Below are 21,845 nucleotides of genomic sequence, written 5' to 3' on the forward strand. Positions count from 1 at the left end.
TGGGTTTTAAATTAGCTGTAAATTGTGAGATCGTATGTAGAAAAGTCTTAATTTCAAGTGCTTTTATCATATGATCAGCTTGCAAATGAATACTTGTGTTGCTTCTAGTTGTCTGTCTATCTCTCTTTGGATTCTTCATAATGGTTTTGATACTGTACCGACTTAAAAATTAGTACTTGTATTTGGAGTCTAAGCATTCCCGTGCGAGCAGCCGGTAGAGGGTTTGTTTCACTTCTTTTAAATACTTTGATTATGTGCAACTTATATCTACTCTCTTGTCTATCATTACTATTACAGTGCTGTTACCCTGTAATAGAAGAAAGCACACTTAATTGCTTTTTGGTTTTGGTTTTTTTTTTTAAAGTTATTTAGAAGATAGATGTGTAGGAGTATATTAAAATTGGTTCAGCTTGAATGAATGTAACCAGGTCTTCAATAAGAATGTGAAGCTGAATTTATGCCTGGATAAAATGAAATAATTTTATGGGTTTTCTTGCATGGTTGGCATGTTGGAGAAATTCTCAAAACCATAATGACAGGGAAGCTAGTTGAGGTAATGTCTGTGATTCTGGAGAACATTCTAAGTTGATGGTAAGCAAAAATAGTTAGTATACTACATTTGTACCGTGATCTGCATAAAAGAAGTGACTGGCCTGTCCATAAGGTATCCCAGTCAGATTTAAGCCCGTTGCCATCAGCATACTAGCTGCCAGCTCTAGAAGAGGTGAGGACACTCCAGGTCAGGGTGGTGGTGGTGGTACATTGGCAGGGTGTTTCTGGGAAGCTTTTGCTGATGCTTCCTGGATTCAGCTTGTCAAGAGAGACAGGTTTTCACTCCTCAAGAAAGCTAATTAAATACTCAGGGTTTAATTCTAGCTTTGATACCTGGAAGATGTCAGAATATTCCTTCAAGTCTAACCACTTACTGTAGTGAGGAAATGACACAGGGTGAAAAACAGTGATTTACAAAAATCAGTTGACTTAAAATGACATTATGGACTAAACAACGTCTCTTATGGCTTACTGGTGGGAGCTGTCATAGGCAAAGGTACACTTATTCGTGAATAATTTGTATTGCTGTTTCCTGGCAATTTGAATACTGACACTGCTGAGCAATAGGGAAAAATACAATTTTATTTTTTTTTTTTTTTTTAAATGTACGTCCCACTTACTAGCACTTGACCACCTTTGTTCTGGACCGAAAAGAGGCAATGATTACAGTAGATGATGGAATAAGGAAGCTAAAATTGCTGGATGCCAAAGGCAAAGTGTGGACTCAAGATATGATTCTTCAAGTGGATGACAAAGCTGTCAGTTTGGTGGACTTGGAATCAAAGGTAAGATCTGTGAGTGGCAGTCTAATTTTCAGAGAGAGAGAGAGAAAAAAGGGGAACGGGCAGAAAAATGATGTATGTGAGATTCAGTGTTTTAATTAGCTTATTATCACTTACGCTTTTTAACTCATGCAGCTTTTCTGAGATCAGGACACTGTATACTAAGGTGGTGTTTTGTGTTTGTTTTTCTTTTCGCTTCCGGCAGAATGAACTGGAGAATTTTCCTTTATGCACAATTCAGCATTGCCAAGCTGTGATGAATGCATGCAATTACAATTCAATTCTTGCATTAGTATGTAAAGAACCAACCCAAAACAAGCCTGATTTGCATCTTTTCCAATGTGATGAGATTAAGGTAAGATAGTAATGGAGATCTGCTGTGACTTATTTGAATAGGGGAAATGTTATGAATTTGCAAGTACAGTGGATAAAATCAAATGATCTGATTCACAGAAAATAATTCTGTTCTTACTTATAAGTATGCTTTAACTTTTATGCCCTTATGATATGGACACTACTTACAGTATGTTAGTAAAATGTAGTGTAGTATGTCTTGCAAGAGAGTAGTCCAGTATGTAACCTGAATCCTTAGTGTATGTTCAAATATGTTGTTACTGTAAATATTGATTCTTGGCCTCTGTAGCTGTTCATTTAGGTTTGCAAATGAGTAAAGCACTGGAATATGTATAGAGTTTGCATTCACGCTTCTGAAGTGTTGTAAAATAGTTTATTTCAAATTTATCTTATAATCTGCAAAGAAGTCATCCGAGCCCTGAGTCTTACCTAGTCTTTCCCCTTCTCCTGCTCTTTTTGTTACCAAACAATTAAACCTTCTGTACATTCTCACCTCTCTGCATCTCTGCTGTGCTGGAGAGATAACAAAAACCAAAATATCACTTGCAGGAGGGGCAAAACAAGGAAAGAAATTGTTTGTCTCCGATTTGAATATTTCCTTCAAGCATAGATTTTTTTAATGTATTTTGCAATACTTCTTATTTCCATGGTTATATATTTTAATTTCTGTCAGTTACTCTATATAATTGGTATTTCTTTAAATTCCAATTGATAATTTCATGGGGATTTTTTAATTCCTTTGTAGTAGTTCATATAACTGTCTTAAAATAAGACTGCTAATCACAGTGTGCAACTGTTTGAAAATTGGTATAATGAGAGTGATGTGAAGATGACTGTCTAATTCTGTGATTCATTGAACAGAATTTGCTGTTTTGGTGGAAATTGGGATCCTGTGAGGAGTTCAGATGGCATTATGTTAAATAATGCAGGGATCCTTTTTGAGGTCTGGTTGGACCCAGCTTCCCAAAGTATAGAGATGGTCTCTTTTCTTCAGACTTTCCTCTGTGTACAAATAAAAATGCAGAGCACATGAGCATGACTTGAATTCAGGATGCCACTTTTCTTCTGAGGTATTTTTGTGACCATACCCGAGGTTTTGTTCTTTACCCATGAGACTTGGCTGTTTTTGAAAGGTTAGGTCTTTCTCCCTTGTCTTTTTCATGCTTTTGATTAGAAGTTACCATGAACCTCAGGACCCTCTGCAATAAAAAATTAGTCAAAATCAATAATGTTTGGGACATTCAATATTTTTTAAACAGAAAATTGTTAAATAATAAGTATCAAGAGTATGATTAATGGAAATCTTCTGGGTTTAAGTTCCCCATATCTCCTTAAGTTTTTTCTATTAATTCTTTAACACTAATTTATCCCTCATCCATATTCTGTTGTGCAATTCATTATAGCTTGAGAAGTCCCTTTATCACCTTGGGTCCTAAATTCAACAAAGACTTGTGGTCGAGCAGAAGTTACATATTCCTCACAAAAGGTTACATACTTCTCCATGATGAGGGTACTAAGACAGATGTGGACCTTTTAGAGTGAGCCAGACACTGACCGATTTGGGCTTTGACAACCTGTGTAGGAAATTAATTTGTCAGAGCATTCTAAATCTTATGAGAAGCTGTGACCTATTTAACACAAGATCTATTAAAATAACGCCTTAGACGTGCATCAAAATTTCACTTGTGGGACACTGGTGGAGGCAGACCACGCTTACAGAGAGGCAGGAACCTACAGATTAGGAAATGTTCTGAAAAATTCATCTTCTGTTACATCCAAGAGAAATTGGAGGCTATTGTTATTTCTTAAAGGAAACTGTATCACTACAGGTTACTTTTGTGATCCTTTATGTTGCTACTATGTTTTTCCCCTAACATACTTGAGAAAAACAAAATTATGTACGCAGAGGTTAAAAATAGCCTGTGCAATAATGGTTGACTTGAGATAATTACAGCTGTTCGGACAAATTTGGTATCTAGATGGCATACTCGATGATAATGCTTCAGATTGGAACAGTGACAAAAATACCAACTCCCAGACAACAGCATTGTGTGTTTCTTTGTCTGTTTATGTGTAAAATAATTTATGCTAGAACTTTTAAATAAATGGGATTTGATAAGGTATTCTGGAACCTAAAGATGCCCTAAAAAATGTGCATGAGGAGGTATTTATTTCATATATCTGGATAGTCTAGCTGATGACTGATGGTTTCTGCTTCTGTCTCTTTAGGCTAGCTTTATTCATGAAGATATTGAAAGTGCAATCAGTGACAGCAAAAGTGGGAAACAAAAGAAGAGGCTTGAAACACTGAGGTAAAAATCTAACTTCTTGGCAGTATATAAGATCATCAAATAGTGTTACAGCATTCAGAAGCTCTCCAAGTCTGCCTGCTGCCTTTGTTCTTTTTTGCTAGTTGATAATATACATCCAAGACCGCATGTAGAAGCCTTGCTTTAATAATTATCTCATGTTGTCTCAATTTATAGCATCACTTTTAACTTTCCTGATTCCACCTTAGTGACAGGAACGGCTGACATCATGGTGACTTGCCAGAGAATAGCATTGCATGTCGTGAGTTCTGCATGTGGTTCAAGTAGTTCAGAATTTAAATTAAAAACAGAAATGCCCCATAACTCTAAGTAAATAAGATTATGATAAAAAGTTTTGGGATCTAAAGATGTTAAGTAAAACAGCAACTGAAGATTGAATAGTATCCTGCCTGCCTGTTTAATGATGCTGAAGACTCCTTGTTTCCCTGGTAGCGAAAGCTTCTCTGTCAGTTGGAAAATGTGGTGGAAAACAGTCTGTTTGGTTCAGAGAAGATTAATAAAGAAATGAGAGGTAGCCAACAGAGGTGCAGAAACTAGAGCACAAAAATATTAGATACTGTATGGTAATGGTGGTAGTTTGTTGAAAAGTTAGTATGTAACTGCGTTTTCATAGTATCTCTCAATAACATTTAGTTTTGTGGATCAGATAGAGAAGTCTCTGCTGGACAAAGATCTAAGTAAAAACGTTGACATTATATGAATGAGTTTATAACAGTCTTAGCTACCTGTTAAATTCTGATGTGCAATTTATGAAGTTTTCCTAGAGTAATGGACACTCCTATAAAAACAAAACTGAACTGTGTCTAACTTTATCTGCAGGTTTAAAATTAAATAAGTAGACTACAGTTTGTGGGACTGTAACTAACAGCTATAAGCACAAAGAAGCAGTCTAGAAGGACTCAAACATATTGGATGTGCTGGGAAACTAATGAGATTTGATTGGGAAAAGAATGTAGGTCAGTACATCTAGTGGGAAAAATAATCCAAGATATCAGTCTCTGAGGGCTATGAGGCCAAGAGATCATGAGTGTGACATCTTAGTGCTGGTTACTCAGTCATATCATGTACATGCTGGCATTGGGTCATGGGGAGAGACCCTGCTGCCTCACATTGCATTATCAAGCTGCTGCAAGGTTATTGACAAGTAGAAGTGTGGGACATCTGGAAAAGAGTGCCCAGGAGACTGGAGGAAGGAAGGGTGAAGGAAATGGGTTTTTGTTCAAAGCCAAATAACACTTGACATTTTGTGGTGTTGTTGAATGCCGTGAACGAGATGGGATTATAAAGAGATTAATTCAAGGTGAAGATCTTGCTTTTAAATAGGGGTGTGGGGAAAGAATGGGATGAGTCTATGACAGAAGTTGTTGGGATTTCTTATCAGTTGGTATCAAGTTGCAGAATGACTTCAAAGACCTCTTTCCTTATGGTATTTAAAACTAGATTAAGAACTGGAAAACAGAAAAAATTGCAGGTGGGAACACTGATGTGTTTGTATCAAAACGGGATGAACTGACCACTAATATAAAAGGGAAAACCAGCCTGTAAATTTAATTGGTTTTGTTGGTAGGGTTTTAAGAAACAGGTGGTTGACAACCTGTCAAATTTAGGGAATAGATACTCAATTGTGGTGACTGAAAGGTAACTTCTAATGAAGACTTTCACACAAAATGGAAGTCCAGCCATTGAACTGCATGTGGCAGTAAAAATGCCACCTACTAAACTGAAGCCACTGAGTTTACCTGTGTAAACTGGCAGGTCTGTGGTACTGCTTGGGGATTTCCTGTGTGGCCAGGTGACAAGGATTTGCTAACCCCATCATGGAGCGTAGGGTTTCCTACTGTGTTTAACATATTTACGCATCATGGTCTTTGAGTACTGCTTCCTTGGCAAGGCTATAGTATGTTCAACAGTAGGAGAGTCTTTGTGAAGCCTCCTTGTCTTCTCTGATTAAGCACTAGAAAATAGAACGTTTTTCCTTCAAGTGTCACTTCTGGACTTTTTTCTCTTCCTCTAGAATGATATCCAAAGCTGACAGCGCTATCCCGCCACCGCCAAGGGCACCTGCCCCTGTGCCACCGGGGACTATCACCCAGGTGGATGTGAGAAGCCGTGTGGCGGCGTGGTCCGCGTGGGCTGCTGAGCAGGGGGAGTGTGAGTATTTCTGGGAGCTCGCTGCCACACAGCATGGTGGCAAACAGTTGTTCAGGGCAGTAGGTTTTTATGATGCTCGGTATAACAAAAATAATTGGAAAGAGCACTTTCATAAAGATTACAGTAATTGAATCCAGATACAGGAATGGTTTTACAAGGTCACCCCTATGTCCTCACTGAGAGCAGACAGGATTATTCTACCAGTGTAGTTTGAAATGCCCCAAGCCACTGTTGCCTGATCTGGGGAATAAGACCTGACTGTCATAATCTGACTTGTCATTTACTTGCACGTACCCGTTTTCTGACTTTCTGTTCAGAGCTGCTTTTACTTGTGTTTAGCTGGGTGGGGGTGTGGGCTACCAATTTTAACCTGGGCTTTTTTGTGAACACGGTAACATTTACAGTAACCAGTACTGTCATAACTCTAGTAATTTAATGATGCTCTCCTGTAATAGGGAGAGCATAGGCCATCGGACAATTAAAAAATATAATCGTGGATTAAAAGGTGACTAGAGATCAGCATTATTTATTTATTTTTATCTTTATAATGGCTTGTATGGCTAAACTAGTTCTGGAGGGTTTTTTTGGTCGGTGTGTGTGTTTGTTTTCTAAAAGCCTTAACCAAGGAATGCTGTAGCTTTTCTAATGGATTTGAATTTTTTTCTTTGGTGTCTGTTGGGTTGTTTGTTTTTTTTTTTTGTTAATCTCTAATGGAAAAATTTTTATTTTGATCAGATTTCTTTGAAAAAAAATGTTCTTTAGACAATAAAGCTCCTTCTGTAAAACAGACTGTATTAAGGTTAAGGTGAGGCCTTTTTTGGTTTGTTTTTTTAATAATAGATACTAAAATTTTAGAATTAGAAGTCATTAACCATGGAGTCTTTATTATTTTTGGTTTATTAAACTATATCACTCAACAAAGTACACAATTATGCAAAGAAAGCAACTAAAAATGTTCAGAGAAATCTCTAATGTTAAGAATGTTTCACCTACTAATCTACAGTATTACATCTGTCTTGAGTAAAGCCTAGTTTGGTCTTCTGCTTGATTTCTCACTTCAGAAAATTTTCATTAGCTGGTCAAGTGCCTTGCCAGACCACTTGTGGATCTGAGTTCTTGCAGTTCCTTTTATGCCACTCGTGGATCTTTTCTAAAATGTATTTACTAAAATCCCACCTGTTAATGGAGTTAATGTACAGTGTAATTAATGTATAGTGTAGTACTTAGTGTGACTTAAAAATGCAAAACTTCTACTTTCACAAAATATTAACCCTTGTTGTTCTCAAATAAAAGTCACTGACTCTGTCTATTGTTATTTGGAAATACCAGTTCTGTCACATCATTACCTCCCATTTCTATGTTGCCAGACTTGGCATCCCTTTTTGCTAATTACATTTTACATCAAAATTGTCTTGAAAGTCATGGCTACACTCTTTCTTGCTTATTTTGCTGGAGTAGCTTTCAGCATATTTTGCAAAATGGGATGGTTTCTCATTATGTTGTATTTTATAATCTGCCACTTTCTGCTGTAATTTTTTGATTTAGACCCTGATACCACCCTTCTGTGGTTAACTTCATTTATGCAGTTAAGTTGACTGAAAGCATACACCTCAGGTTTCTGGTGACACTTGGCAGGATCAGACATTAGGGCACAAGATTTTCAGGTTGTGTGGAGTCCTTGCAAAGCGAACAGTACAAACAGTTTTATCCATCTTTTTCTTACAGGAGTATGGTTTAAAGCGTAAGCTGTATAGGAAGTGTTGGTTACTAATTCTGCATATATGGATGTCTTATTCTCTTCTTCCCTTTCCTGCAGTTGAAAAACATAGACAATACCACGATCATGAAGAAACAGCAGAGATAATGGCAGCCAGGATTGACAGAGATGTTGTAAGTGAGAAACTAGAAGCAGTATTGCTTAAAGTCTGTGAAATTTTGCAGCTCTTCTTTGTGGGAAGACTTTTTCCACATGGGAAATTAATTTTTGGAGGAAAACCTTCCAGGCAGATTATGCTTGTGTGGTAGACCTAAAAGTGAATAGGTGGTAGTTCTTTTTCTTTTTTTTTTTTTTTTTTTTTAAAAAAAAGGGGGCTGAATGTTGATGTAAAGTTTTCTGCTGTGAAGAGCTAGAAATATAAATCATTATTTTGTGTGGTAGACCAAATTCAGCAAACTATGTAAGGATAAAAAATTCTATTGATTTAGTGGGACTTAGATATGTGCAGTATCTGGAAAATAAACATAGGGTCGTTTCTGAAGACAGGTGGACCATGTATATGTACAATGTAAACTTTTCTTGCCTATAAGCAACAACTTTGGGCAGGTTCTATAATGTGTGTGATATCAAGTATTGGCCCATTTGTCAGTTTTAACTTTCTGATTTATTACTCTCCTGTTGCCCTCAGCAACATCAGAGGGTCTTGAGGAAAGCATGTTGGGGCTTGCTGCATTGGTGTATATGTTTTTTTCCCCAGAGGCTCATACATTCTCCTCCACTTGCTCTTTAAAAACAATTCTTCAAAGAGCACTTCTCTACAAAACTACATTCTGACATTCAACAAATAGCTTAATGCTTTGTACTAAAGGAGATTATGAAGTTATTCTCTTTAGGAAAATGCTGTCCATTGAAATAATTTTTTTCATGTGCTGTGAGAGAAAATGTAATGTCTGAACAAATTGTGTAATTGTAATCTGAATTTAATAATCTTGGTGATCATATTTTAAAAACTTCCAGGGACCCAAATTTTTTTAAACCTAGGATTTAAAATAATTTGCAGATGTGTAAAGAACATAATGAATCTAAATATGGAATGTTCTAGCATGAACTTTGTTCCAAGGAAGCTGTTGATGTCTGAGAGTGTGGTCATTTTGATTTCCATAGTATTTCTGCTATAGATTCTGTAGAGAAACTATTACTTTTCTCCCATAGCAAATTCTGAACCATATTTTGGATGACATTGAGTATTTTGTTACCAAACTTCAAAAAGCTGCTGAAGCTTTTGCTGAACTTTCAAAGAGGAAGAAAACTAAGAAAAGTAAAAAGAAAGGACCTGGAGGTAGGAGTTCTTACTGCATACAATTCTGTTTCTCTAAGGATCACTGAAGTAGCTAGCAAGAGTGTCTTTTTGTGTTGTTTTTTCATGAATGTAGTAATTTTCTTTCACTTTGAACACAAAAAATCCTGTGCAGTATATTCTTAGAGGGAAAGCTATGAAAATTATTTGCTTGAAGTCAGTGGGGAGTGACTGATTAGAGATGTTGACCGCAGATTATGCTCACTGTCATGGTTCTATATTTACAAGTTTCTGTAAGTTGGTAAATTTATTATGTATTTATGTGTTTACTATTTCTGTAGTATTTATAGAAGTTATATACCATATAAAGGGATATATAAAAATCTCATTTTGTTCACCAGAGGGGGTTCTTACTCTCCGTGCAAAACCACCACCTCCAGATGAATTTGTTGACTGCTTCCAAAAATTCAAGCATGGCTTCAATCTTCTGGTAAGTGACTGCTAATGGATCTGGTGGTGTGAGGCATGTGATAACAGTTTTTTCCTGGGATAACTGATGTTAAGTATAAGAAATCTTTGTTTTCCATACCACTACATTAATTTGGGTGTCAGTTTTCCTGCATTGGTTTTTCTATGTCTTATTCGACTAGTATGAAATGAAGAACTAAAATTATGGTGGAAGATGAAGAGGAGAAGGAGGAATCAGTAACATGATATATTTGCTTCGTAGTTATTTTTAACTTGGGTTTTTCTGGAGGTTCTGGCTATTCTGGGAGGTGTGGATGCTTTATTGTTGACACCCTGAGGGAGCTGCAGAAGGTCATCTTGTCTTCGGGAATGCATTAATGAAGTTTTCTGCCTTCTGCTTAACTTTCCTGGTGCCTTGTCCATGTAGAGAAACCTTGCGGGTCTTAAATGCCCTACTGCTGCCAGCTGTGCAGAGGTGGTAACACCATCCAGGGAATTGTGAGCCTAAGTCTGTGTTGTCTGGGTCTCCACTGCTCTTTCAGAAGGAGCAAAGCCACAAGTATCCTCTTCAAGAATGCTGAAATACCTGGAAATGTAATCTTGTTTGGTCCTTGGCTGACACACAAGAAGATAGCTCAGCTGATACTTTACTGGTCTTGGACTTTCACCTTTTCATTCTCCATCCAAGGTTGAACTGAGGCAAGAGCAGGGCTGGCCACCTCTGCCCAAGGGTTGGCCCTTGAGCTTTGGGATGCTGCTCCTCAAGTTCTCTACACAGTGACTAGATGAGCATATTTCTTTTTCAGCATTGTTATTTCTTCTTTTCCTGGTTCTTCAAAGCCTTTTACTTGTAAAATTTGAGTTCAAGTCATAAAAGAATTTCTAGGAATGTCTGTGGGGATGACAGCTCTGTTGCATGCTTGCCAGCATCACCAGCTGTGGCCTTAATTTAGTTTTATTCAGCTATGCCCATCAGAGTCTCTGTGCTTGTTGCCATCATTATGTAGGACCTTTCTGGCCTCAGAACACTCCATCAACAAATTGCTGTCGCTTTATAGGTTCTCAACAAGCAGAGATGCTAATTCAAGAGACTTCTCCTGGCATCTCCTCTTCTGCAAGTGCTATTAAAAGAAGGCAGCAAGTGGGACACTTTCAAAGCATTTACTTTCAGATACTGACTGTCCCTTCCAATTGCTGGGGAAGCTATGCCAACAGAGAAAATTGTTCTTACATTCACTGAGTCAAATCAGCTTTTTTCTTCCTCTTGGGAATGAATTCTGATTGCAGGGCTGTGGGAGATATTTAGAAATGTTAATGTCTAATTTTTTTTAAACCCTATATTAAATGCTGCGATTCTGATACTAAAGGACTGCTGTTTTGTGGGGGACAGATGTCTTAGAACATGCTGATCTTCTCAGTAATAGTGCTTGTAATGTCGATTTTTTTTCCATTCTTACTTCTTACCACGTTACGCATTTAAATTATTTTTTCACCCAAGGATAATGTGTCCATCTTTGAGTCTTTATCTTCTGTGCAGGAGAAGAAGCAGTTCTTGTTTTGGTCCTCAGCAGCATCTAGGACCTGGTTTCTATTGTTGCTCTTGAAGAGTTGTGCTGTAACAGTGCTTTAGTTCAGCATCATGGCAGGAGCTACAAAAGCCTGAAATATCACTTCCTGGTGCTTTATGCCAGACATGGAGAACTGTGTAAAATGAAGAATCTAGTTTAAAAATAAAAGGAGTAGCTAGGAGAATAAAATCTTTGCCAGTAGAATGGAAACTGTTTTAAAACACCATGCTGGAAGCTTCTAGAAAATGCCTACCATCTGTCAAAAAAACTTTAGAAAGACCAGAAGTAAGTTGTTATGACTGAATAACAATGTATAGGAAGTTACTAGAAGTAAAAACACATCCTCTTCCTTTCTTCATTTGGAGGCATACTCTGGAAGGCTAGATGTAAAAGTAGAATACTGATAGCCAGAAACCGTTTGAGGAACAGACAGCAAGATGCAATAAAAACTACTATAACTTTTAAAAATACGTTCTGGCATGCTTCTTCTAGAGCTTGCAGGGCCAATGGGTGATCAGTAAATAAAAGAAATTCTCCAAGAAGCTGTACAAGAGAAAGTATATGTTTTTTTTAAATGCATATACTTGGAAAAACTTGACAGTGGACAATGAGTTAATGAAGAACATTTTTTTTATGGGGAGCGCAAGATATTATCTGTTTCAAATTGGAGAACTGGTAATGGGTTAAAGAACAGCAAATCAAAATGGCAAGTTACAGGCAGATGAATAGAAGCCCTGTTTGAATGGGCACTGTTCATCCATCTATTCCAAAAACTAAGTCAGCAAACCACACAGTATGGTGTGTAACCTCTCTCAAACTGCCTTTCTTCCAGGGGGAGAGAAGTGGTTAAGGTAATTATGATAATCTTTAAAGTCATTCCAAGGATCTGAGACAACCAGATACCCCTGAGGTACCCGCACATGGGATGCAGCTTGTAAGCAGGTATATTAAATTGAGGAAGAAGCAAACATGTATCTTGCAGAACAAAACAATGTCTACAAATCCATCGATTCTTTGATTTTGTTGCTTTGGATTTCCAAAACACATCCCGCAAGGTTGCACACCCTGAAGTTCTTAAAGAAACTTGAGTTACTGTGAGGTTGAATTTAGTTTCTTAAATTCTTGTTTGGTGAAATAGATAACAAAATATAGGACTAAAATGCTGGTTCTCAAAGTGCAGTAAATTCAGCAGGGAAGTCCCATACATGCCTCTGCAGAGGCCTTTGCTGTCCCAACATCTTTACAGGTGTTCTGGCAAGTGGGGAGTGTAGAGTCTACAAATGTAGAAGTATCTCATGATAGCAGATAAAGTGACAGATGAAATTCAATATTGATAGATATGATAGAGTCATGGATAGGTGGGGGAAACATCTCATATGTAAAACAAATCAGAACAAAATGTTGATGTAGTACAGATTCCTGTGAGAATATCATCCATGTTCAATGGTGATCAACCAAGTAAATGTTAAGAACCATTAGGGCAGAAAAAAGAAAATTAACAAATAAAGAGGATCAATATGCTGTTATGTTTCCTGGCCTTATTTTGTTCCCAGTGTAGCAAAATTGAAGAAGGTACAAGGGAGGACAAGAATGCTTGAAGGAATTACTTTAGCTTGGAAAAGACCAAACAGAGGAAGAATATAATAAATCTGTAAATGGTTATGAGCATCACTGGAAAAAACAAGTAGAGGATTGCTCAGTTTGCATTTGGAGAAGAACTACAGAATACTAATGAAACTAAGAGATGGCAATTTTCCAAAGGAGATGTTTCTTTACAAAGCATATAATTCAGTTGCAGAACTTCTTGTTTTGCATGATAGGTGATAAAGATATACATGGATTCAAAAGCAATTGGATGAATGAGCACGTGCACTTAGCAGATGTTGCAGACAAAACACTGGACTTAGGTGGACCTGTGGCCTGACCAGGGATGGCCATTCCTATGTGAAGTATTTATTGTCATAAAAGTTAAATGTTTCTTAAAATGTATCACTTTCCCATTCCTTCAGGCCAAATTAAAGTTCCATATCCAGAATCCTAGTGCAGCCGAACTGGTTCATTTTCTCTTTACCCCACTACATATGGTAAGGTTTTATAATTTTTTCGGTGTTTTTCTTCAGAACTCTTGTATTTATATTCTCTGTAACCTTTTCAAGGTTAGCAATATTGAAATGTTTTGTCTCTGGACAATAACTAAGGAGAAATGTGTGTATCTCAGAACGAGGTTCTCTTTAGAAAATAATTTATATCCTTTTCTGAGTATAGTCCCATCTATTAAATATATCTTTAGCTTTGTGTGTTACAGTTTGCCATTATAATTTTTAATTAGCAGTAAAAAATTGAGATACTTTACATAATGCAGGAGGGTTGAAAGCATACCATATGTCTATTTAATGGAAGTATGTGTAGTTTTGTTCAGTAGAGCAAAAATAGTATTGCCAAAAGTGGGTCTAAGTATAAGATGGTTGGTCACTAGAACAGGAGTTCTGCACTAAATTGTTTAGTTAATCTGTAGGACATTAAGACACATTATTAGCTTCTCAGAGTTTTCGGGGTAGGGTGTGGTTTTTTGTGAGCAATAAATGTTTCCTATCAGCACTGTAGGTAACTAACATTCACAGTAACTTCCTTACTGACAATGTGTCTGTTCTTTGTATTATTTTAATACTTGCATTTAGGTGGTACAGACAACAGGAGGTCCAGAACTTGCTGGTACAGTACTAAGTCCCCTCTTAACAAAAGATACTATAGACTTCCTACGATATACTGTCACCAGTGAGGAAGGACAGTTATGGATGTCATTGGGTGACACATGGACTAAAGCCAGGTGAGAAAAAGTGTTTGCATACTTTAAAGATGATGTCTAAACTCAAGTTCATTGACACAATCTTTTAAGCAGGTTATCCACCCCCCAGTAAAAACTCAGTATTAATTTGTTAGGCTTTGGACTCTTCAGAACTGTGAAGTTTTTGGAAAGGAACTCTTTAGCTTCAGTGGGATTTGGGAGTGGTTTGATTTTAGGGATCTCAAAGAGGGAGAAAATGCAGAAATTTTTGTTTTGTCCATAGTATCGAGAACTTCTTGACATAACCTCTTGCAGTAATTTTTTATGAACTGTCCCTTGCATGTTTCCAGTTGTTTTTCACCATTATTTTTCCAAACCATCTATCTGGACTTCATTAAAAATCAATTTGAAGAAGCTGCAATAAAAAGTGACAAAATATCGAAGAACAGAATACAGATTTCTATTATCAATTTCCAATAATGATCAAAACTAAAGAGTTACAATGTCTTTACTTATTCAAAAGCATCATAATGCTATAAAGAAAATGCTTATAATTTTATAATTTTATAATTGCATACCCTACATATCGCATTTAATGGATTCATTATTATGGTTAGGCTTAGCTAAAAATTCACTGGTTTACACATTTGTTTTTTTGAGGTAAGTATATGCTTTGAAATTACTTAGGTAAATAGAACATGCAAAAGAAGAAGATTAAATTAACAGTGCATTTTAACTCTGTAATCTGTGGTAGATAAGTACATTTGATGATGATTAAGTAAGCAATCACTTGGGCTGGAAATGCATAATGTATTTTGTGTTTATTCATCCTTGCTCTTAGATTTCAGACTGGAACATAAACATCTACCAAGTGATTTTCTTTGATTAATTAATTGATTGATTAAAAAGTATTTGAATGTTTTGCTGGTAAGGGAGGCTGCATAGAAAGTCCTAGAGTGACAAACAGACAAGATTAAAAAAAAAAAGGGACAAACATTCTCAAAGTAGGGAGAGTGATGTACAGGTATTACCCTTCCTTGGTCTCACTCTGCTGCAGGACCAAGAATGTCCAAATTCATCCTTTGGGCCCATGTTCAGTCTGCTACTACAAAATGAGCTGGAAACAGGAGTTGCAGCTGCTTGTGACTGCCAGAGAGCTTACCCCAGCAAAGCACCATTCGCTTGCCTTTACTTGCTTCAGGCTCTGCTGGCTTCATAGCAGCTTGCAGTGGGACTGGCAGTGGAAATTGCCTCATAGCATTGGAGCCCTGTGCAAGGAAAATGGATCACTGGGTAAAATAATGGGCTCCTTGTCTTGGGAACTACAATCATCATTTGTTTAGTCCATCCTGAAAAGAGTTATAATGGAAAGAGAAGTAGCTCATGATGGGCAGTGAAGAATGAAACACTTAGAATATAGTTGGCTGACCTGTGCAGATTAGAAATGATGGTCTAATTGATCTCAGTATCCAGAGGTACACTGTGGTGTGGTGTAGCAGGAGAGGTGAATGATAAAACTCAAGGGTTACTTGACCTAGCTCAGGCCTGCTAATGGGCTAATAATTACTGACTGGTCTTGCAACTTGTATGACTCAAAGCATTTGTCCCTTAATTTTCAGCAGTGTCAACAACAAGACTGTAATGTACATACCCATTTCTACTTCCACTGTGAAGATACAGTAATTTATATTGTGGGATAGTGTGTTATGTATAGTGCAAAGGCAGAGCAGGAAAGCGTTAATTTAGTTTTGTATTACAGTAGGGAATGCTAATGGAGCTCTGAAAAGTAATAGAGTATTTTAAAAAGATCAATCTGGACTACAAACCAGCAAATGTGATGATAATTCTTGTGTCTTGGAGCATGTAGAATTGGGGTTTTTTGTTAGTAAAAGCGATGGTTTAACTTTTTGGTTTAGATGTAGCTAGGCCCCCCAAGCTTCCATGCTTCATACCCACTTTCAGACTTTCTTATAAAACAGGCTGTTTCTTTGAAGTCTTTTGTCTGGTGCTTTTGTGCAAATAGAGCATTGCAATATTTTTCCCCATCTAACAGTTAAAACAAATCCTAGATTTGTTTGTGATTGATTCTTCTATTACTCATCCTTTGCTACAAAACAGAAATTTGTTGTGTTTTACCACAGACATGTCCTTACAGCAGGAGCGGTTTCTTTCTGCATAGCAGAGCAGGGAGCACAGTTGTGGTCAATAAATGTGTTCTGCCAATTTTCTGTGTTCTAGCACAATTCTCCCTGTACTGTAATCCCATCCTCTCCTCTACAGTAATTAAAGCATTTCAATTTTTAGGAAACCTATTAAACCAATATTTGTATGGCCCTTGACACAGATCTCTAATTTACTTTTCATGCAGAGCGGACTGGCCCAAAGACCATTTTATTCCACCGTATGTCCCCCGTTTCCGAAACGGTTGGGAGCCTCCTTTGCTGAACTTCATGGGAGCTCCAAAGGAGCAAGAACTCAATCATTTGGCCGAGTCAGTGGCAAACGTTGCAGAGCAACAGCGGAAGCAGGAAATGAAAAGACTGTCAACTGAGGTAGGTTATCTGTGACAGCGTTTCATAAATTAGCTGAAGGCAGCACCAACTGCTTCCTTCATAAAGACAATATTCTGTGGCATTGTTGAAGTAACTATTCTCTGACATCTGCTACATCAGTGCAAGTTCAGTATACTTATATTAAAGTTATGTGAAACCAAATACCTGTTCAGCTACCAAAAATACGATTAGGAAAAATGCAAGGTTTTTGCCTACTGCTCTCCTTGAAGTTGGTGCACTTTCCCACCTCCATTTAGAGGACAGTCCAAGCCCCTAAGGTTCAGTTTGATTCTTCACCTTGTGCTTTCAGATCCCGTTGATTTTGATCACATATACTTCAGGCAGAATTTGAACCAAAGTGTTCTCAAATGTGCATCCTTGCACAGGTACCTGGGCAAAAATAAAAAACCGCCACTTTTTAGGGAATTTGGGATTTAAGCTGCTTCTTCACAAATGTGGAATTTAATATCCTTTTCATTAATTTCTTGATACTCTCACTGTATTGCAAGAAAGCACTCAGAGGTGCTATCAGAGTAATGCCATGTCAGGTAATTTAGGCCTACATCTGAAAAACAGCTGCCAATTAGACAAATTACTGTATGGGAACAATTCCCCATTCTTTTCTCCTAAGAAATCCTTTGTTTCTCTACAAAGATTCTACCCCCTACTTTTTCAGTAGAGTTGGTCAGAAAATGTACTTTGATTTTTGTGAAAATGTTAAGAATATATGTGGATTTTGTTGCTTTTTATTCACAAAAAAATTATTACCTTTTATAAACATACGAAAGTTTTCATTATGGAAGCTTTTTGTTGTTGGGAGGACATAAACTTTAATTTAAAATTTTAACTTATTTTTCTATTCCAGTTTTAGTTTAAATCAAGTGTTAGCTAGCTAGTTAGTTATGTCCCCTGTTAGCAGCTGTGATATGGAAGTGCACCTAAGAATTTCCTAGGTTCAGTCCATAGTCTTTCCTGTCTTCCTTGAGCAATCTACACCGGTACTATATTTGGAGTGCATCTTAACACAATGATGTCAGATTTTATCTTAATTTTATAATATTTTATAATATGTGTGTATATATATATATATAACATTTTTATCTTAGTGAAAAAAATGCACATATGGAACAAGATTCAAGGGAAGAATTATTGTCTGTTATGGGATGGTGTTCCCTTGCAGAGCAATTCTTTTATTGGAGACTACAAAGCCTCCCCAGCAAAAGTTTATCAAAACTGCCCACGGAAAGCTTGTCACAATAAAACCTTGTTTTAATGAAAATTTCCATTAGTAAAACAAAAAAAAAAAGTCTACTCAACTACAGAGACAAACAAATTGGGTAAAAAGTCTGCCAAGCAAAGGAGGATAACATAGTACATATTTGATTACTTAAAACACTGTTTGGCTTTATGCCTAACAAGATATACAAGAATAAATGTGCCAAAACCTAAGTTATTGCCAGCGATTCATTGTGAGAAAAAAAGCATTTAGTAAAGTTAATGGGCACAATAATGTGAAATGTAGCTGTTGCCGTTGCTGTCACCCCCTTCACTAGTCATCTCCCCAAAATGTCTCATCAAACATTGTCTCAGTGTTTCACTGCTGCTCTATGTTTCTGTACAGGTTTTTTTGTTTACATTGTGCTCCTCCAAATAATAATAAAAACCCCAAAAAACAACCAACCAACCAGAGACAAAATAGTATGGAAAAAAGAGGAGCATTAATTTTTATCTTCTGATGATTGAAAGAAATTTATGATTTAGATATATAATAAGTTAAAACAAATTTGGAGGGGGAGAATACATTTGAGGTATTTTGGTTGCTCGTGTTTCAGGGAGTTGATTCATTCTTTTTCATGGTGGTAATGTTGGTTGGATTGGTAATTGTTTGTGCCAATTTAGCCTTTTAATCTTCAAAAGACAAAAATAAATATATATCCTATTTCACTGAAGGTGTTTGTGTGCCTGGCACCTGGGATGTCAGGCCTTAGTTTCATGACTTGCTGAGTCCTGTGCAGTCTTGGGCAGTCTTGGTACCTTGTCTCCCTGCACTGGTGCCTCCTCAGAACATCCCTAGGGGGAAGAGGGTTGAGCTGCTTAATAGCTGTGAAACGTTGCAGGTGCTCAGCTGGAAAAAGCTGCATGAATGCAAAATGCTATTTGTCTGCAGCAAAAGGACCACCCTGGAGTGGGTGATACCAGAATAATTATTCTTTCCTAAGTCTGTGTAACAGCTCCTTTAACAAAGAGTGCTGGAAAAATAAGATGAGAATTGAAGTGTTCATCTCTTGCTGCTAATTGGCCTCATGCATGGATTGCTCTCCCAAGGACCAAGGCTGCATGTTGAAAGCTGTGCTGCCCTGGGGGTGGAGAAGGGGTGTGTGCAGCTGCCCTCCCTGCGGAACTGCTCTGGCATCTGACAAAGTGCATTGGAGGTTCCCGCTCATGAGAACGCTTTTTAATTTTTTAAGTTTCCATTCCTGAATGGATGTAGCCACACATGCAGCTCTCACTGGAGGGGTTTCACAGTGGAGTCAGTTCAGCAATGAGGACTTGGCAGTGAAACAACGGGGAACTGGTGGTAGAGAGTCCAGTGAGGCTAAGGTGATGCAAATAATTTGTGTGTGAAGTGAAATAAATTCTTGCTTCCTGGATGTCTTGTAATGTAAAGTATAAGCCAGGTGACACCTGAGATTTTTTTTTTTTTCAAAGAGGTTTTAATAATACAGTTGTAAAGAACATTCTACATGTATGGGGGGTTTTGTGTGGTTTTAATTTCTTTTCATAAACCCTCAGCCCCCTAGGCAAGTGTCTCTGGGTGCCAGGTCACATACTTGGAGGTAGAGATTAGGTGAGTGGCTTTTCTGTAGCCACACAGACAGAGAAAAAAACCACCAACAAAAAAACAAACATCAAAAAAGCCAACAAACCAGGCTTAGAGATTTGGCAATTTCTGATGAATCTTAGCTGTTCTAACTTGTGCAACTGGAAAAGATCTAGAATGAGCAATTTCAATATCTTAATCTCCAGAAATGAACTGCTTAGCTTGTTTTTGTTTTGGGGAATGATGGTTAAAATAATTCTTACTTAGAAGTAGAGTGTCATTGCTGGATTTAAGGTGGGATTTTCTTTAGAGGACTGCTGTTTAAAAAGAACTTCCTAAAGCCTTGAATATTGTTATATATGTGCTTGTGATAAATTGTGATTATTTTCCTCAGTTAAAATCCTTAATTATACCAACTATCACATTCCTTTTTGCATTTATTCTTTGACTAGTCATGTTCAGTGAGAGGGGGTGACATAAATGAGGCTCTTCATATTATGATCCTGCAATAGCATAATAATTTTACTTGGGAGGTTTTATTTCTTATACAGGCTTACTATTAGCTAGCTAGAGGTTTCTGGCTTTAAGTGTACATCTAGAACAAAAGCTCAAAGCAGTTTCTCAGTGCAGTTTATTTTAAAGCTATTCAGCCATTGTTTATAAGTTGTGTTGCTGTAGTGATATCTGAGAGATGGCATGGACCTTGCCCCAGAGAACTGTTTTTCTAAAGAATACCCACTGCAATATTAATGCAGTGGGATGACTTAGGATAGAAATTCTTTTATTCTTATTCTTTTGATCTCTCTGTTTATGTATTTGAAATGCAGAAGTTATTAACTTTTCATAGCAGAAACATGAGCACCTGAGGATGTGTGAATGCTGACAGGGACCCTAGGGGTGGTGGATTAAGTGAACCAGGCAGTGCTGCTGATAACACTAATCCACTTTGTGGCTTTGTTTCTATTTTGTCTTCCAGCCTCCCAGTGTTCCCGACTACCCTCCTTCCGATGGGTATGCATTCAGTAACACGGTTTACAAAAGAGGGCCTCTGCTGGACCAGGGGGCAGCTGTTGCTGCCTTTAAGCAAACTGTTAGCCGTCATGTAGATAGGTAACACTGAATCAACGGCGTACGTGGTGCTGTGGATAACTGTCCCGACTTATTGCTATTGGGGTGGTGGTGCCTGTAATTACCTCTGGTTGTGTCTGGAGCAGATCGTTATTTCTATGAGGAAGCAATTCTGGTTAGCAGTGGGTATTCTGCTTTTGCTTCTCTAAAACTTCATTAGAACTCTTTTAGTATAATTTCTATGAAGCTACACTGTTTATATATGCTGTTAAATCAATGCTTTTGTTAAAAATTATATAGTGGAATTCCAACCCAACTGAGAACACAGAGTCCTCCTATTTGGGTTCAAATTTTATTTCTGCTTTGTTTCATGTTTTTAAATATACTCTTTGCTCTTTTCAGAACTACAAAGAATGACAAGTCTGCTCTGAGATTCACCTTTTCTTGTTTTGAACGATCGTTTGTTTTGTTTAGCTGCTCGCTTAGTGCTCTGTAGTCTCCTGCTTTTTCTTTTCTGGGCTGGTGCATAAATATCCATTTTAAGAATAGTAACTCCTTGTTTCTTCCATTCTCTTTCAAATGTTACAGAAAATGCTCTGAAATATTTGCATAGCAGCCAGTGTCTTTTTGCACATCCTCTTTCATCCCCTTCATTTTAGCCTAAATCCAGATACCTTGACAAGATCAAATGCAGTGATCCTTGGAGTCTCGGCCTTGTGTCCAGGGAGCATTTATACCAACACAAGCTGTGGAAGTAAATTGGTAAAGAAGTGTTGGAATTGCTCCGCCATGCCAAACCATATTCCGTATACACCATATGAATGGTATTTTGGCTTATGAGCCATGGAAGATGGTTAAGCTAAATTTTTGGGATCAGACTGCTGGTTAATACTATTAAATATTATAATTATTAAATTGTATCAGCACTGATATAATTCTTTTGATGAAAACCTTTGCATAATCCCTAGTTTTGAGCGATGTGCTAAAAGATCCTTTTATTAATCTGCATGCAAACAAATTCCCATGTGGTGTGCAGGTTGAAAACTTGATTCTTTTCCCCAACCTTGGGTTTATTCTTCATAACAACAACAATAGTAGTAGCAGTCATCTCTTAATAATTTTCTCAAACTTGGTTACTTCTTGAGTTCTTGTCTCAGGACCAGTCAGCTTGAAATCTAGATGATCTGTACTCTGAATTCCTTTCTCTGTTATCTGTAATGTGATAAGACCTGTTTTGTCCACGCAGAGTAAGAGTATTCCATGCAAATGTTGTTGCCGGCATTTCAGGTTTAGAGAATGAGTCTTACTGCATTGAACTATTGATGATATCAGTGTATCTGGCTGCAACTGAGTCATCCAAGCCTCCTTTGTGGTGGGTAAAGAGAAATGGGTGTTTTTAA

The 21,845-nt window shown here is 37.4% G+C and overlaps 1 protein-coding gene across 6 annotated transcripts in view; it reads left to right on the top strand.

Annotated features, from left to right (window-relative positions):
- Positions 1 to 21,845, top strand: part of EPS8 (EGFR pathway substrate 8, signaling adaptor) — a 141,182-nt gene that overhangs the window by 97,586 nt on the left and 21,751 nt on the right. For 5 of the 6 annotated variants that reach the window (XM_074871519.1, XM_074871520.1, XM_074871521.1 and 2 more), the window contains 11 exons: positions 1,176 to 1,337; positions 1,540 to 1,689; positions 3,918 to 4,000; positions 6,033 to 6,169; positions 7,986 to 8,059; positions 9,099 to 9,225; positions 9,585 to 9,673; positions 13,229 to 13,303; positions 13,898 to 14,046; positions 16,373 to 16,556; positions 20,354 to 20,487. In XM_074871519.1, coding sequence (XP_074727620.1) covers positions 1,176 to 1,337; positions 1,540 to 1,689; positions 3,918 to 4,000; positions 6,033 to 6,169; positions 7,986 to 8,059; positions 9,099 to 9,225; positions 9,585 to 9,673; positions 13,229 to 13,303; positions 13,898 to 14,046; positions 16,373 to 16,556; positions 20,354 to 20,487 — 1,364 coding nt within the window. The remainder of the gene's footprint in view (positions 1 to 1,175; positions 1,338 to 1,539; positions 1,690 to 3,917; positions 4,001 to 6,032; positions 6,170 to 7,985; positions 8,060 to 9,098; positions 9,226 to 9,584; positions 9,674 to 13,228; positions 13,304 to 13,897; positions 14,047 to 16,372; positions 16,557 to 20,353; positions 20,488 to 21,845) is intronic. The other variant, XM_074871523.1, reaches the window with a different exon arrangement.

The sequence above is a fragment of the Strix uralensis genome, chromosome 5 (assembly GCF_047716275.1).
Source record: "Strix uralensis isolate ZFMK-TIS-50842 chromosome 5, bStrUra1, whole genome shotgun sequence".
In the NCBI taxonomy this organism is placed as follows: Eukaryota; Metazoa; Chordata; class Aves; order Strigiformes; family Strigidae; genus Strix; species Strix uralensis.